Below are 15,669 nucleotides of genomic sequence, written 5' to 3' on the forward strand. Positions count from 1 at the left end.
TCAAAGAAACCCACATTGCAAAGGCAGGGCCCAGCCTTTGGGTTTACTGTGGCTCACAGTTTGAAGGTACAGTCCATAACATTAGGGAAGGTATTACATTGGGAGCTTCGGGCAGCTGTGGCAGTGGTGTCATGAGATTGCTTGCTCATGTCTTCTCTCTAGATGGAAGACTAGAAAACAGGGGTGAGAGAGATGCCAACACTCATCCGGTTTTCTCCTTCCATTTCCCCCCCTTTTTATTCAGTTCTGAATTCCAGCCCACGTAATGGGGCCACCTACATTTAGGATACGTAGGCTTTCCCCTGCCCTAGTCAATCCTCTCTGGAAACACCCTCAGAGGCACACCCAACGGTGTGCTTCAGTAACTATCCTAGGTGTCTCTTAGGCCAATCAAGTTGACTGTGGAAACTAACCACTGTGTCTCCCCTGACGTCATCAGGAAGAGTGTGACCCACTGGGAAATAAGAATCATATCAGCCCACTGGTGATTTTACGAATTTTTTGTTTATTCATTCATTTGTTTGTTTGTCATGGCAGTTGTCTCGTTTTGTTCCTTGTCTCTACTGGTTATCAGGTGCTAGATAGAGAAGGCTGCTGTGGTAAACAAAGAAAGATGGAGAAAGGGTTTCCTGCGGGACTTGTCAGTCTTCACTATGCCAGGAAGTTCTGGTCCCCGGGAAGCAGAGAGGGACCACCCTGCTGCAGCTTGCTGCTTGAGAAACTCTGTCTGTATGAACCACCTTATGTATTAGTATCTCTTTACCACACAGCATGGACTCGGGGGCGGGACGGAGCTTTTTTTCTGAGGCCCTCATGCCACCAGAGGCAGTGCATCTGAAGTGAAGCAGCCTGCGGTTTGAGCTGTGTGCCTGACGCCTGATGTAACGTGCTATGGTGATCTTCTCATTTTTCTCCCCAGAGAAAGAGACTTTCCTGGATCCTTTTGTCCTCCGAGACCTCCTGCCTGCGTCCCTGGGGAGCTACTACCGGTACACAGGCTCCTTGACGACCCCTCCATGTAGTGAAATTGTGGAGTGGATTGTCTTCCGGAGGCCAGTTCCCATCTCCTACCACCAGGTAAGCAGTCTGCCTGTTCCCAATTGTGGTTTTCATCTTACCTAGGTTGTGTTGAGTGCTTACTGTTGCTGGCTATGACTAGTATGGGATTTTATTTAACTCTCTGCTTTTTTTCCCCTCAGTATATTTATTCACTTTACATCCCAATCAAAACCGCCTCCTTCCTTTTCTTCTGGTCCTTCCCTCCCATCCTCTTCCTCCTCCTCTCCTTTCCCCTCCCCTTCTCCTCAGAAAAGGGGATCCCCCCTACCACATACCAGTCTGCCCAACACATCAAGAGACATCGGGACTAAGCACATCCTCTTCCACTGAGGCCAGACAAGGAAGCCCAGCAAGGGGAAAATGATCCAAAAGCAGGCAACAGAGTTTCTATCAAAGACACCCCCAACTCTAGTTGCTAGGGGACCCACATGAAGTCCTTGCTGTCCTTCAGCAACATATGTGTAGCAGGCCTAGGTCCAGCCCATGCATGCATTTTGGTTGGTGGTTCAGTCTCTGTGAGCCCGCCCCCATGGGCCTAAGTTAGTTGACTCTTTAGGTCTTCTTGTGGAGTTCTTGTTCCCTCTGGGTCCTTTATCCTTCCCTCAATCCTTCTACATGCTATCCTGAGCTCCACCTAATATTTGGCCATAGGTCCTAGCCTCTGTTTCCATCTGATGCTGCATGGAGCCTCTCAGAGGACATCTGTGCTAGGCTCCTGTCTTGCAAGCATAGCAAAGTATCATTAATAGTGTCAGAGGTTGACTCTCTTCCATGGCATGGGTCTCAAGTTGGGCCAGCCATTGGTTTGCCATTCCCTCAGTGTCTGCTCTACCTTTAGCCCTACACTTCTTGTAGGCAGAGTAATTTTGGGGTTGAATGTTTTGTGGGTGGGTTTGAGTTCCCTCCCTCCACTGGAAGTCAATTCTCTGCTTTTTTATTGATTTCTTTAGTCTATCCAACATAGAGTTTTAAATCCAAGAATAGCAGACTCTGAAATATGATTTCTCAGTGTTATCTTCGGGGCATTGACACAGCTAGTACAATCAGTATCCCATAGCAGCCATGGCTTCAGGCAGTATGCCTGCACAGACTGGGCCTATCAGCAGTCAGGCATAGATCCAGGAGAGGTTTACAGGACCCTACCTATCCCTACTGAACCATTGGCTGCTGCTGGGTTCTCGAGAAGGAGCAATCATTGTATTCAGCTGTGTACCCTGGAAGGAGCCCACCAGGCTCAATGGACATTTCCAAACCCATGGTCACACAGATAGTACTGGTTAAACTCAGTGGCTCTAAAAGAAATAGGTAAAAGACATGAATGTTGGAAAGGAACCTGTAGAGAAGAGAGAGGATAGTAGGTATATAAGTGATGTCCAGAATCCCATTATACGTGCACGAAACTGTTTAAAAAAAAAAAAAAAACAAATTCTGTAAATGCAGTAGAAACTATAACCCTTAGACCTCAAAAAACGGTTTTCAGATGAAGATTAAATAGCTGAGAATTGCAGGCATGAAATGAGATATTGTTTGGGATTTGGTTTTGAGGAAATAGTAGCTGGCCTGCAGTAATAGCTTGTCTCAGGGGCACATATGTTTTTCCTGCATATCTCCCCATTCATGGTCTTAGAAGGATGGTGCTATGTATACCCTTATTTAGTTGAGGGTAAGCAGCTTATAGGAACACACAGCTGGTGACAAAGCCACAGTGTCTGTTCTTAGGATCATACTCCGAGGACTCAGCCAACCACAGTTGAGAGAATAGACCCATGTGCACCAAGAAATGTGACACAACGCATTATTGACCAAGCTCTCTTGCCTTCACCTTTCTGTTCTGTCAGAATATCTAAACAGATCAATGTAAAGGAGGAAAAGCTTGTTTTCACTCAGTTTCTGAGGGGTTAGTCTATGGCTGGCTGGGTTCCCAGCTCTGGTCCTGGGAGGCAGGATATGGTGAAGGAAATGGCTTTACCTCATCATGACCAGAAAGCAAGAGGCAGCAAGGACAAGTCAGGGCAAGGCACATTCCTGGAGAGACCTCATCAGTATCACTTGTGACCTCACCAGTGCTTAAGCCTTTGGATCCACTTGATTCAATCACCCTTTTCGCAGTAGCGCCACCTCCTGGCACATGTATGGTACATGTGAACATTCTGGGGGCCCTGCTGATCTAAAGCACCAAGCTGTGTCAATTGGATCAGTGACACAAAACCATTGAAGGATGGGCACTGCCCTAATGTGGCACACATGGGGCATCAAAGTATGGATAGAGTCATTGGGTACCATGGGGGACCCGAAGTTGTCATCTTTGATCCCAAACTATGTGTTTCTGGCCTACTGTTGCACTGTTTTCTTCTAGTGTTGTTCTGAGATGATTTCCTTGGAAAGTTGGATTTAGGCCAAGTAGCTAATCACGGGGAGAAACTGGTAAAATGAGATGGAGATTGGCACATTGGCTGAGGAAAGGGAGCCACCAGTGGAGTGAGGGCTCTTAAATCACCTCCTGAGGGCTGACAGAATGAAGGAGGGGGGGACGTTTTTGGAAATCAAATGTTCCTGGTCAAAAGTTCAAGCCAGGGCCCTTAACATAGTTCAGCGGGAAAGCAGCTTGCAGCCACACCCAATGACGTGCGTTCAATCCCCAGGGTCCACATGATGAAAGGAGAAAACCAACTCCCCACACATTGTTCTCTGACTTCCACATGCATGGCCTTCCAAAATAAATAAGTGAATGTAATTTTTTAAAAATTAAGACTTTAGCTTCAACTGGGGAAAAAAAAAATAGTAAGGTGCCTTATGTGTGGTGACAGGAACAGTGAGTAGATTAGAAGGAAGTAGTTTGGAGCCGCTAGCCAGGACTATCTGAAATAAAGAGCTCCTGTGAGAACCTTTCATTCACATGGCCCCTTTTCTACCCAGCCGGCCTTAGGGTAGGGCAGATTTCTAGAATAATGTGATAATACCAGTACTTAACTAAGAACACAGGTAATAAGGTGTCGATCTTGGGGGGGGGGTGGGTCCAGAGATTTTTCCTAAAGCAAATCAGAGGGTGGATGGCACTCTGCATAGGCATTGTTTTGTCTATAGCAATCAGAGATGAACACTTTAGTATGTCCAAGCAGGAGAAGCAATAGTCAGTACATTTGGAGGTGAGGCTGTGTGAGCCTTCCTATACAGGATGGGATCCTAACTAGACAGTGACATCTGGGGTTTCATGTGTCTTGCCTCCAGAGGACTCATCAAGCAGGGAGAGCTTTGGACATGGCTTTGGAACTGATCCTGTACTTTGGCAGGCTCGGCTGCCTGCTTGTTTGGTCTTGGTTCCATGGTCCACTGTGGTTGTACTGGTCCCAGTAGACCCTTCAGGTCAAGACAGCAATAGCTGGCTAAAGTCAAGTCTTACATCAAGAAAGGTTTTCGGAAGGAGCTGCTGAGAAGAGCTCAGCCAACCGAAGTCTGCCCTTGAGTCCCACACCCATCTTTAAATAAGTCAGAGGAGGTTCTGGGTAGAGTCCCACCGCATTCAATGTTGACCTTTCTCGGGTTACATGAACAGGAGCTGTAGAAGGAGACAGCACAGGGCAACTCTTAATCCTCCAGGCACCCTAGTGGCCTGATGCCAGGCTAACCTGGATTTTTCTGCTGTTAGCAGCCATTTCTCTTCGAGGATGTTTTCCTTTTTAATTCACATTATGACAGAAAAAGAAGGACTAAGCAATTTGGTTCCTGAACCGATCTGCCAGCTGTGAGGAGAAAATGAAATAGAGACGGAGCTTTCTTTCTAATGACGAAGCCAACATTGTTTTGTTTTTAAAGAAATCAGTCCAAATATTTATTTCTGTAGTGTTGAGGAAAGGGTTCGGTTGATTTTTAAAGGGCTCTTTTTGTTACTTAAGATAAATGCTTCTGTCTTCAAAAGTTTAAATGCTTGGGCTACTGCAGATAAGGTCTGCCCACTTTTTTTTTTTTTTTTTTTAGGGTTTCTGGTGAAGTGGGAGGCGAGGGATGTCAGCTGGTCAGCTCAGGAGGTCGGAAGGCCTCAACATATACTCGGTTTTTGTTTTTGTTTTGTTGTTGTTGTTGTTTTTGTGGCAAATATTTGTTTGAACCCAAAATCTAATACCTTCAAACGAAACACACACTTTTGGGGAATGAATGCCCGCAGAAGTGTTTGTGGATTCAAAGCATTTGACACTTGGAGCTTTTAGAAAGTGCTTGGTTGATGCCTTTGCGCTTATCAGAGCTCTAGAACAAGTATGTGCAAGGAGAACACAGGTGGTTGCTTTGCCTTCCCTGGGAGGAACCATGTTACAAAGATACAGAGAGGAAAGAAACTGTATCTGATTTCTAATTTAATACAAATTGCCTGCAGATTATCCTGCACTCTGCTCACACCATGATCCCTACATCACTGTCTCACTCCCAGGGGAGGAAAGCAGCTCCCTGTCCCTGTGGCTGGGATGGCTCCTTGCTTTGCAGAAGTTACAGTTGCATCACCACTCCTCCCACCCTGACCCCATACACACCCCAGGAATGGACATGTCAGCTATCCAATTAGTCTAGGTTTGAAACTTCCTACTCGTCCCTGCCACTGTTGTTTCTGAGGCTAGCACGGAACACTCATTTCCAGGAGGCAGGGACCAACTCGAAATGGCTGAAGGGGCTAGGAATTCCGTACCTGCCTTTACCAGAAAGAAAACAGCCAAGTATTTTAAATCCTGTCCCTCCATTTTCCAGAAGCCTCTCCCATCACTTCTCTCATCAAGGCAGGGGTCAAGTGTGCTCTTCATAAGATGCGGTGATCAGTCCAGAAGCAGGAGCTGTGGGTATGGGTTTCTTTAAATGCTTGCAGAACACACAAACAGGTTCTTAAGTTGTTTTTTATTCTTCCCTGGGAATCTACATGGGCATTCTGACTAGCTCTTAGCCAGTGATCTCAGCCGACGGCTTGTGTGATAATGTAGATCCAGATGTGGTCTTTTATTTTTAAAGATTTATTTATTTATTTGGTTGGGAGACTATCAGTGATTGCTTCTATTTCGATAGGAGAAATAGGACTATTTAATTTGTTTATCTGATCTTGATTCAATTTTGGCAAGTGGAATCGATCAAGAAAATTGTCCATTTCCCTTAGATTTTCAAATTTTGTGGCATATATGCCTTTAAAGTAGGATCTTATGATTCTTTGTATTTCTTCTGTGTCTGTTGTTATGTTTCCCTTTTCATTTCTGATTTTGTTGATTAGGATAGTGTCCCTCTGCCTTTTAGTTAGTTTGGCTAACAGTTTGTCTATCTCGTTGATTTTCTCAAAAAACCAGCTCCTGGTTTTGTTGATTCTTTGAATTGTTCTTTTTGTTTCTAATTTATTGATTTTGGCCCTGAGTTTGATAATTTCCAGACGTCTATTCCTCTTGGGTGTTTCTGCTTCTTTTTTTTTCTAGGCTTCCAGATGTGTTGTTAAGTTGCTTATGTGGGATGTTTCCAATTTCTTTTTAAAGGCACTTAGTGCAATGAATTTTCCTTTTAGCACTGCTTTCAATGTGTCCAACAAATTTGGGTATGTTGTTCCATCATTTTCATTGAATTTCAGAAAGTCTTTTATTTCTTCCTTTATTTCTTCCATGACCCATGTGTCATTAAGTAGAAAGTTGTTTAGTTTCCACATGTGAGTAGGATTTTTGTTATTTCTGTTGTTGTTGAAGTCCAGCCTTAGACCATGGTGATCTGATAAGATACAAGGTATTATTTCAATCTTCTTGAATCTGTTGAGGCTTGCTTTGTGACCTACTATGTGATCAATTATGGAGAAGGTTCCATGGGGTGCTGAAAAGTAAATATAGTCTTTTGTGTTTGGGTGGAAAGTTCTGTACACATCTGTTAGATCCATTTGATTCATGGCGTTGGTTAGTGATGTTATTTCTAGCCCAAGGGGCAGGTCTCATGAAAGGCTTCACTTACCAGGAAAGTGGGATAGAGGTGAGGACATCCTATTGGGACTCTAGGTGAGAAAAATATAAGGGGATAGGGAAAAAGATGGATCCAGAGGGTCCTAGAAACCTACAAGAAAAACACTATGATGGGCAGATCTGGGCCCAGGAGTTCTGTTCGATCTAAGGCACCAACCAAGGACAATACATGCAGTCATCATCAAACCCCTACCCAGATCTAACCAAAGGACACAAGATTCTCCACAGCTAAGTGGAGACTGGGGACTGACTTTCACACAAACTCTGGTGCCCCATATTTGGCCATGTCTTCTTGATGGAGAGGCCCGATGGCACTTGGAGGAAGGATAGCAGACTATCAAGAAGAGACTGGATACTCTAGCATCATATTCAGGGGGAGGAGGGACCCCTCAGTCACAGTCATAGGAAAGGGGAATGGGGTGAAAGCGGGAGGGAGGGAGGAATGGGAGGATGCATGGGATGGGATAGCAAATGAGATGTAATATGAATTATTTCATTTTTCAATAAAAATGTGTTTAAATTTTTAAAAAGATTTATTTATTTATTTATTTATTATTGAATATGAGCATTTTATCTGCAGAAGAGGGCATCAGATCACACTATAGATGATTGTGAGCCACCATGTGGTTGCTGGGAATTGAACTCAGGACCTCTGGAAGAGCAGACAGTGCTCTAAACCACTGAGCCATCTCTCCAGCCCCCACCCCCCACCCCAGATGTGGTGTTTTCTGGTGGAACATAGACCTCTTGATTGACCAGTGGTGAGTTTGGTTTATGTGACTCCACTATCCATCCATTGTAAATAGCAGGCAAAAGTCATGGGGCTAGAAAGAAATGTGATTCATCAGTAAAAACACTTGGTGTACAACTATGAGGACCAAAGCCCGGATCCCTGGAAACCCATAAAAATGCTGAGTGTGTGCAGTGGCCTGGCTGTAATTACTAACCTTGGAAGGCTGAAACAGGAGGTCCCCAGAGCAAGCTGGTTCTCAAAACAGCCATACTGGGGAACTTGGGGAGTTTGATTGAGAGAGACTGCCCCATGAGTAAGGTGGGAAAGACATGCAGAATGATGGATTGCTGATGTCAACATCAGGCTTCCAAGTGTGTGCGTGTGTACACACACACACACACAGAGAGAGACACAGAGAGAGAGAGACAGAGAGAGAGAGAGACACAGAGACAGAGAGAGAGAGAGAGAGAGAGAGAGAGAGAGAGAGAGAGAGAGAGAGAGAGAGAGAGAGAGAGAGAGAGAGAGAGAGAGAGAGAGAGAGAAGAGGGCAGAAAATGGGGGAATAAAATGACGCCATTGATTTGTCATACAAACATAATGATGCCATTGCAGTCCGGCTCTGGGAGCTTAAAGGAATAGGCCTAGCGCTTGGAATCAGCTGTCTGTAGTATTTCTTTAAGCTTTCATACATGCATATATTGTATGCTGAGCATTTATCTCTCATGCTGAGTCCAGAAGACATATTCTCGAGTCTAATGTACTAGATTCCCCTTCATTCTACAGCAGAGTTTTACAACTGATGTGTCTTTGCCCATTGTCAGCACTGGGCTGGCTCCCTCTGTAGGTCAACATATGGCATTGCCTGTAGCTTTCTCCAGCATGCTTTTGTTTTAATATCTAAATTTTATGTGTGTGAGTATTTTGCCTACACATATGTCTTTGTGCCACATGAACATGACTCCTGGTGACCATGGAAGCCAGAAGATGGCACTGAACCTCCTGGAACTGGAGTTACAGACTAGAATGAGCCAGAGAGTGGGTGCTTGGGATTACATCCAGGTCTGCTGCAAGAGCAGCGAATGCGCTTAACCTCTGAGCCATCTCTCCCAGCCCTTTACCATGAATATAACCCTTTGGGGCATGTTCTCTATTATGCAGTAATATGCAGATTTATGCCATAAATCTGAATATGTCTTAATTAGTCTGCTTCTGGTGTTTAGCTTTTTCTTTTTTCTCTTTCTTCTTTCTTTCTTCTTTCAATCAGTGAGCTATGCTGGAAAGGAAAGGCTTGTCTGCATTGCCTCTTTTAGATGGCTGTTATGTCTGTCAGCATGACTAGACTGTTTCTTTAGAATTCAGAGCTTAGGCCCTGAAGGTAAACTGTCTTCACATTGAGTGTTCCATTCCTGGCTCCACTTCTCAGATAAGTTTCTCTACTTTGTGCCTCTGGTTTCCCATCTGTGAAAAGGTAAAGGTAAAAGTATAAGAAAGCTGAAACGCCCAGATCTGTGCCTGACAAAGAGAAAGCAGCTTGCGCGGAGTTAGTGACTTTCTGGGCTTCCGTATTAATGGATCGCCATACACACAGGACAACCCAGTGCCAGAGAAATACAGCAAGCCATGTGTCTTGTTTAAATTCTGTAGTGGACACATTGAAAAATATAAATAAGAACAGAAAATTAATTGTAACATATAGAGTTTAACCCAGTAATCAGACATCATATTTCACATGTAGCCCCTGGCTGCCCTGGCTACCATGGCGCCAAAGCATGGCAGTCAGTGTAACAGTTATCTAGGGCCGTCCTTTCCAACACCATGTGGTGTGCATTGCCAGTGTAGAAAGAGACGTTCTGCATTGTGAGGGGAAGATTCCATCATTAATCCAAAAGAGTGAGCTTTCCTCGTTAATTACCTGAAGGCGGTTTCTTTATGTAGAAGGCCTTTCTGTAATTGCCTTGCTGTTAAAGTATCTGAGCCGCAGGAAGGACGTGGCCTTGCATTTAGCTAGCAAGTCCCAGGTTTCATCTTTTGCAGCTGAGGTTCAAAAGTGCAACCTGAGATGTGCAGGGCTAGTGGGCATTTAATATTCCATTGTACCTGTCTGGTCTATAACGAGGCAACAAAACAGGGTCCACACTAGTCTCCCTGAAAGGTAGAGTAAGACTAAAGTGTTCCAAGGACAGTAGATGAAACCTGTTAATTCCTAGTGCTGTTACCTGGGCTTTAGTTGTGCTAACCATGGACTCTGGTTGCTTAGAACTGCGGCTGTATACCTACCCCTTAAAAAACTCTCCATACTAGTGTTTAATGGTTTCTAATTTTATTACTTTCTATTTTCACTAATCTCTCCCCGTCAGCCTCAGTGTCCCCCTCCCCCATATACACATCTTGTGGACCAAGAGCCTTGGCTGCACACACATGGAATGAATAGATTTCAACTTTACTTTGATTCAAACTGACAGATTAAAAACTAATTATTCTCTGAAATACTTTTATAATAAAAACGAAGTTGAAATGATTTATATACACTTCCAGCCAACACATTTGCGATTCAAGGTTAAAATTGTTCTTGTAACAGCACCAGTAAAAATGCAATTACAGCTCCCCAAGCAGGGATAAAAAGAAAGAAGTATTTTACACACTCACTTCAAAAGTTAAAAAGTCAATTTGATATTATAGAAATAAAACTTTCATTTATTTTTACAAAATGATAAAGACTTCATTAGTTACATTAAAGTTAAGATAAACCCGAACGTGTTTATCGCTTCCTTGTAGGAGCAGCTCAGGTGAATAGACAAGGGCTCTGGGATATGGAGAGCCTTATCCCTCTTGGCTGCCATCTTGTTCATGCCATCCACTTGGCCATATGTGGTCTCCTTTCAGAACACAAAAGAGGGCGAATAGATGATATGGGCCCCTGCATGAACTGGCCTTGGACTTGGCTAACACAAACTGCTAGAGGCTTTCTACCACACATTGGGTTCCCCCACCACTGGCTTCTCAGTTACTGAGTCATGCTGTGGGCCTGTTGAGTGTGACATGATGTGGTTTAGAGAAATTGAGCTACTCAGACATGGGTGACCAATTACTTCACCTTTTGTGACCTTGGGCAATTAGTTAATAGCTCAAGGACCAGTTTCCTTATTGGTTGCAGTGACATGACCGCTAACAGTGGCAATGCTCCCAACCTCTTTGATGACTAAAAGTCTTAGCTGCTGGTGTTAATATTAGTCTTAGTTACTGTTCTATCCCAGTGAAGAGACACCATGATCAAAGCAACATATATACATATATATGTTGGTGCGTGTGTGCGTGCGCGCGTGCGTGTGCGTGCGTGCGTGTGTGTGTGTGTGTGTGTGTGTGTGTGTGATTTAATCAGGGCTGGCTTACAGTTTCAGAGGCTTAGTCTGTGATCATGGTGGGAAGCATGGCAGCAGGCAGACAGGCATGATGCTGCAGCATTAGCTCAGGGCTTATATCTTATCCAAAAGCCTGAGGTAGAGAGGGGGTGGGGATTGGGCCTCACATTGGCCTTTGAAACTTAAAAACCCACCTCAAATGATGCAACTCTTCTAACAAGGCTGCACCTCCTAATCCTCCCCAAATAGGCTAGCAACTAGGAACCAAACATTCAAATATGAGCTTATGGGGGTCATTCTTATTCAAATCACCACAATATTATAATGATAAATTATTGATATTATTTTTAAGCTAAAAGTGAGTTTAAAAACAATGGTTTTATATTTCTATGAAATACCTAATATAAAGTAAGTTGAGTAAAATAAGTACTAAGGAATGAGAAAAGAGCGGAAATGCCATGTTTCATTGCTATAATCATTGAGTACAATCCTCATTAGCTACAGTCCTCATAAAATAAAAGTAATTGTACTGATAACAATACTTACTGAATATTTTTCTTCCTCCGAAACTATTTCAAACGTTTTATGTATAGAAACTCATCAAAGTGTTAGAAAAACCACAGGAGGTGTGTAGCACTGTTGTCTCTGTCGTACTGTAAGGACTCGGGGGTACAGAACGCTTGGGAAAGTAGGAGGACAGCTCATTCAGTGAAATGCTCGAGAGCACAGGGACCTGTGATCGGATCCCCCAGTGACCTCTCAAGCGGCCACATGCAGCAGTGCACTCCTGTACTCCCAGCACTGGGGAGGCAGTAAATCACTGAGCATCGTTCACCAGCCCAGTCTCAAAAAATAAAGCCGAGAGTGATCAAAGAAGGCTCCTGATGTCAACCACTGGCCTCTGCGCTTACCTGCATGCAGACATATGCTAACATGCATGTATATATACACACATAATAAACACAAAAACTGAAGAGTAAGTAACATGGCCCTGACCACACCTTTGTCAAATAGGCTCTGAAAACAGAGGTTTTTGACTCAAGTATTGAGAGTGGGAACTTGAAAGATGGAAAATGAGGCCTAGGCCTGATCACTAGGGCCGCCCTTCCCACTGTAAGAGTAGGAGATTGAGGGGTAAGAACCAGAGATAAGGCATGACCAAGTGTACGACTATTTTATTTAAGATTTATTTTTAGTTTATATGTTTATATATACACATGCCTGCATGTGTGTATTTGAACCACATGCATGCCTGGTGCTCATGGAGGCCAGAAGAAGGCATTGGGTCTCATGGAACTCGATTATAAATGGTTGTGAGCTTCCATGTGGGTGCTGGGATCTGAACCTGGGTCCTCTGCAAAGAGAGCCAGCGCTGTGGCTGCTGAGTCATCTCTCCGGAGCCCCAGTGTACAATTTAAAATGATCCCTGTGTCACTTTTGACCAGACCTAGAAGGCTCCACAGATCAAGCAGCCAACATGTGCGTTGGTCATGGGCCCAGAGAGATGTGTCTGTGTGGCTAGTCCTGTAGCTCTGGTGTTACTAGAGACTGTCACGTCACACAGATCCTTCTTCTTCTCAGTCTTTTGGCTTTCCTTGGACAATCTAAAATATATGTGAAGGATGGGTCAGTAGAGCTCTGGACCAGCTCTCCTGGCAGAATGAAGCATGCTGACTTTTCCCCCAATCCAAGAACCAGGGAGGTTTCCACTCTGTCGCCAACTGTGGCCATTACCAAAAGGATGGGACACTGGCAATTTCCATTCCTTTTAGAGGAATGACAGCATTTAGCGAATGCTGCCAACCTACCTAGAGGCATTTGCTAAGCCTGCTAAGCCTGTCCTCTTGCGTGAACCCTTTTGTGTGACTGTCAAGCGAAGCTATGATCCAGTTGACAATATAATATCATTCAGGTCATCAGTTCACTCCCAGCCATCACATCCTTCCTTCAAGTCAGCCAGGCGAGTTGAGTTAATGAGAGGGAGGCATCTTGAGCTTTTAAGCCACAGCCTGTCATTAAGCTGTAAGAGCAATTTAAATGGAGGCATTTTTGTGTTTAATTCACAACCTGGTTCTTTTTACTGTTATGTGACTAATTCTTTCCCTAGGCTTCAGAAGTAAACTTGTTAGAAGTAAGTGCTAGCTGAAAAGGAAGCACATATTCTAGACCATAAACAAGGCATGGTGCTGTATGGCTAAAAGTCTCCTAGGTTCTCTTTTGGCTCCTCAAAGCTTAATGCTCTTCCGGACAGACTGCTGTCTCTTCCAGACTTCCTGTCTGACTTGAGTATGAGAGCCCAATCCATGTTTAAAAAAATAATAAACAATTAAAACTGACCCTGAACATGAAGAGACCATCCTTTATTCGACTCATATCTCTATGGCTTTAATTTAAGCATGGAGAGTTGCTGCTCGGCACACAGGGCCCTTTAATCAGATTGTGCCCCACTCAGTCTTTCTTTGGGTTGCACAATTCTACTTCCGGTGGCCTTTCCTCACAGGATTTATTCTCCAGTCTTTTCATCATTGTGATTCTTCTTTACCAAGAACGTCTCCAGAGGGTCTTTGTTAATTCCTTTCAGAAAATTTTGGGAAGTCATTTCCTCTGAGAAAATGAGAAATCTATGCACGCACCCCATCCGTGTGTGTGTGTGTGTGTGTGTGTGTTTGTGTGTATGTGTGTGTGTGTGTGTGTGTGTGTGTGTGTGTGTGTGTGTGTGTGTGTGTGTGTGTATGTGTGAGAGATATTTTGGTCATCCTGTCAAGCTAGTGGTATCAATGGGCTGGTGGATTTTTGAGTCCTTTTCACTGTGTCCAGCTTATGGTTCATATCTGCACAGAACAGAGTGAATGATTTTACATGCCACCTTCTCGTGCAATGGAAGGAATCCTCTAGTTGTCAGTAGCAGGTCATTTTTGGGGTCATTCTCTGAGCTAAGAGCATTAAGTCTAGGCCCAGATGACCCCCACCTCAGAATCTGCAAAATTCTGGATAACATTATTCTTATTTATTTATTTATTTATTTATTTATTTATTTATTTAATGTGTGTGGGTGTTTGCCTGCATGTGCCTGCGTAGCATGTGCATGAAATTCCTGCTGAGTCCAGATCTCCTGGAGCTGGAGTTACTTGCAGTTGTTAGCTGACATGTGGGTATTAGAAATTCAACCCAATGACATAGCCATTTCTCCATCCCATAATAATTATTTAGAAATCACATACTCGATTGATAACCGGACACCTGGCTCCTGAAATCTGCAACAGCTTCTAGCCCTCTGCTTATCTGCCCTTTCTTTGGTGACAAGATTATCTCTGTGGTCTGATGAGAGCAGTTGTGACAGCCAGTCAATGTTCTATGCTTCCTCTCAGAAGAATGACCTTTCTTAATAACGCAATGCTGAGGGCTACAAAGATGCCCTCTTGATGGTCAAGATATGATTGTGGGATGCTGATTTTCTTTTCCTTTGCTTTTCTTACAAAGTTTCATCAGTGTTCTTGTGGAAGATGTTTCTTCATAGTGCCCATGACAGGAGCTGATCTTTGGAAAATACCTATTATGTTCTGGATGACCCACATAGATTCCATCTTTTCAGGACTCCTGGAAAATAGATGCTGTGTTTATAGGCATTTCACTGATAAGGAAGCTTGAGTTTTTTAGAGGGCTTAGGTCATTCATCTGTGACTAGCCATCTGGTAAATTTAGAACTGGGCAATTGAACTTACCCACACATTTAGCACTGAGCATCTTCATGACGTGGCTGAATTTGTAGTATGTCTACAGAGGCTGTTAATAAGAATTAAATTACTGCTATTGCTTAATCCGTTAGTGTGTGTTTTGACTGCTGTACATAGAAGAAGTATTCTGTCATCAGTCCTGTTCCTCAAAACCTTGTCAGGCAAACACTATCATGATTACCACCATTTTAATATAGGAAGAATGGAGACTCAGAAGTATGGCACAACTTGTTTCACGTCAGGGGCAGTGTGTTCAGGACCTCTAGTTCACACCTAGGCAGTTTACCTCCAGGGCTCACCATAAGTCTGTGCTCTTTCCCGTAGTAGTAAAGGGATTGCTGGAGAAATCTCAGGGAGCACAGGGGTCTGAGAGCCCCATCCCACCATCAAATGAGACCGAGGCCATGAGTGGTCAGGACAGAGAGTGGAGCCACTGATGCTGGGTCCGGAAGGCAACCTACTGCTAGGTAGAAGCCTGGCCGCTTTGTTCTGATTGCCCATATCCTTTGGCTTGTGTGGCTTTACTGATGGAGGTTCTCTCCTCTCTCTGGTTCTTTGTTCAGCTCGAGGCTTTTTACTCCATCTTCACCACAGAGCAGCAAGACCACGTGAAGTCAGTGGAGTATCTGAGAAACAACTTCCGGCCACAGCAGGCTCTGAATGACAGAGTGGTGTCAAAGTCTGCTGTCCGAGATGCCTGGAACCATGACCTAGCTGACTTCTTGGACAACCCACTAGGGACAGAAGCCTCTAAAGGTAAATTTTGATTGAGTATTCCAGCCTGGAAGGAAAAAAAAAAAAGATTTTTTATCATAAAGTAT

The 15,669-nt window shown here is 44.0% G+C and overlaps 1 protein-coding gene across 2 annotated transcripts in view; it reads left to right on the plus strand.

Annotated features, from left to right (window-relative positions):
* The window catches only part of Ptprg (protein tyrosine phosphatase receptor type G), a 684,777-nt gene that overhangs the window by 555,291 nt on the left and 113,817 nt on the right, over positions 1-15,669 (plus strand). For both annotated transcript variants that reach the window (XM_051139706.1, XM_051139702.1), the window contains exons 7-8: positions 920-1,077; positions 15,412-15,604. In XM_051139706.1, the coding sequence (XP_050995663.1) occupies positions 920-1,077; positions 15,412-15,604 (351 nt within the window). The remainder of the gene's footprint in view (positions 1-919; positions 1,078-15,411; positions 15,605-15,669) is intronic.

The sequence above is a fragment of the Acomys russatus genome, chromosome 3, assembly GCF_903995435.1.
Source record: "Acomys russatus chromosome 3, mAcoRus1.1, whole genome shotgun sequence".
NCBI classification, from domain to species: domain Eukaryota; kingdom Metazoa; phylum Chordata; class Mammalia; order Rodentia; family Muridae; genus Acomys; species Acomys russatus.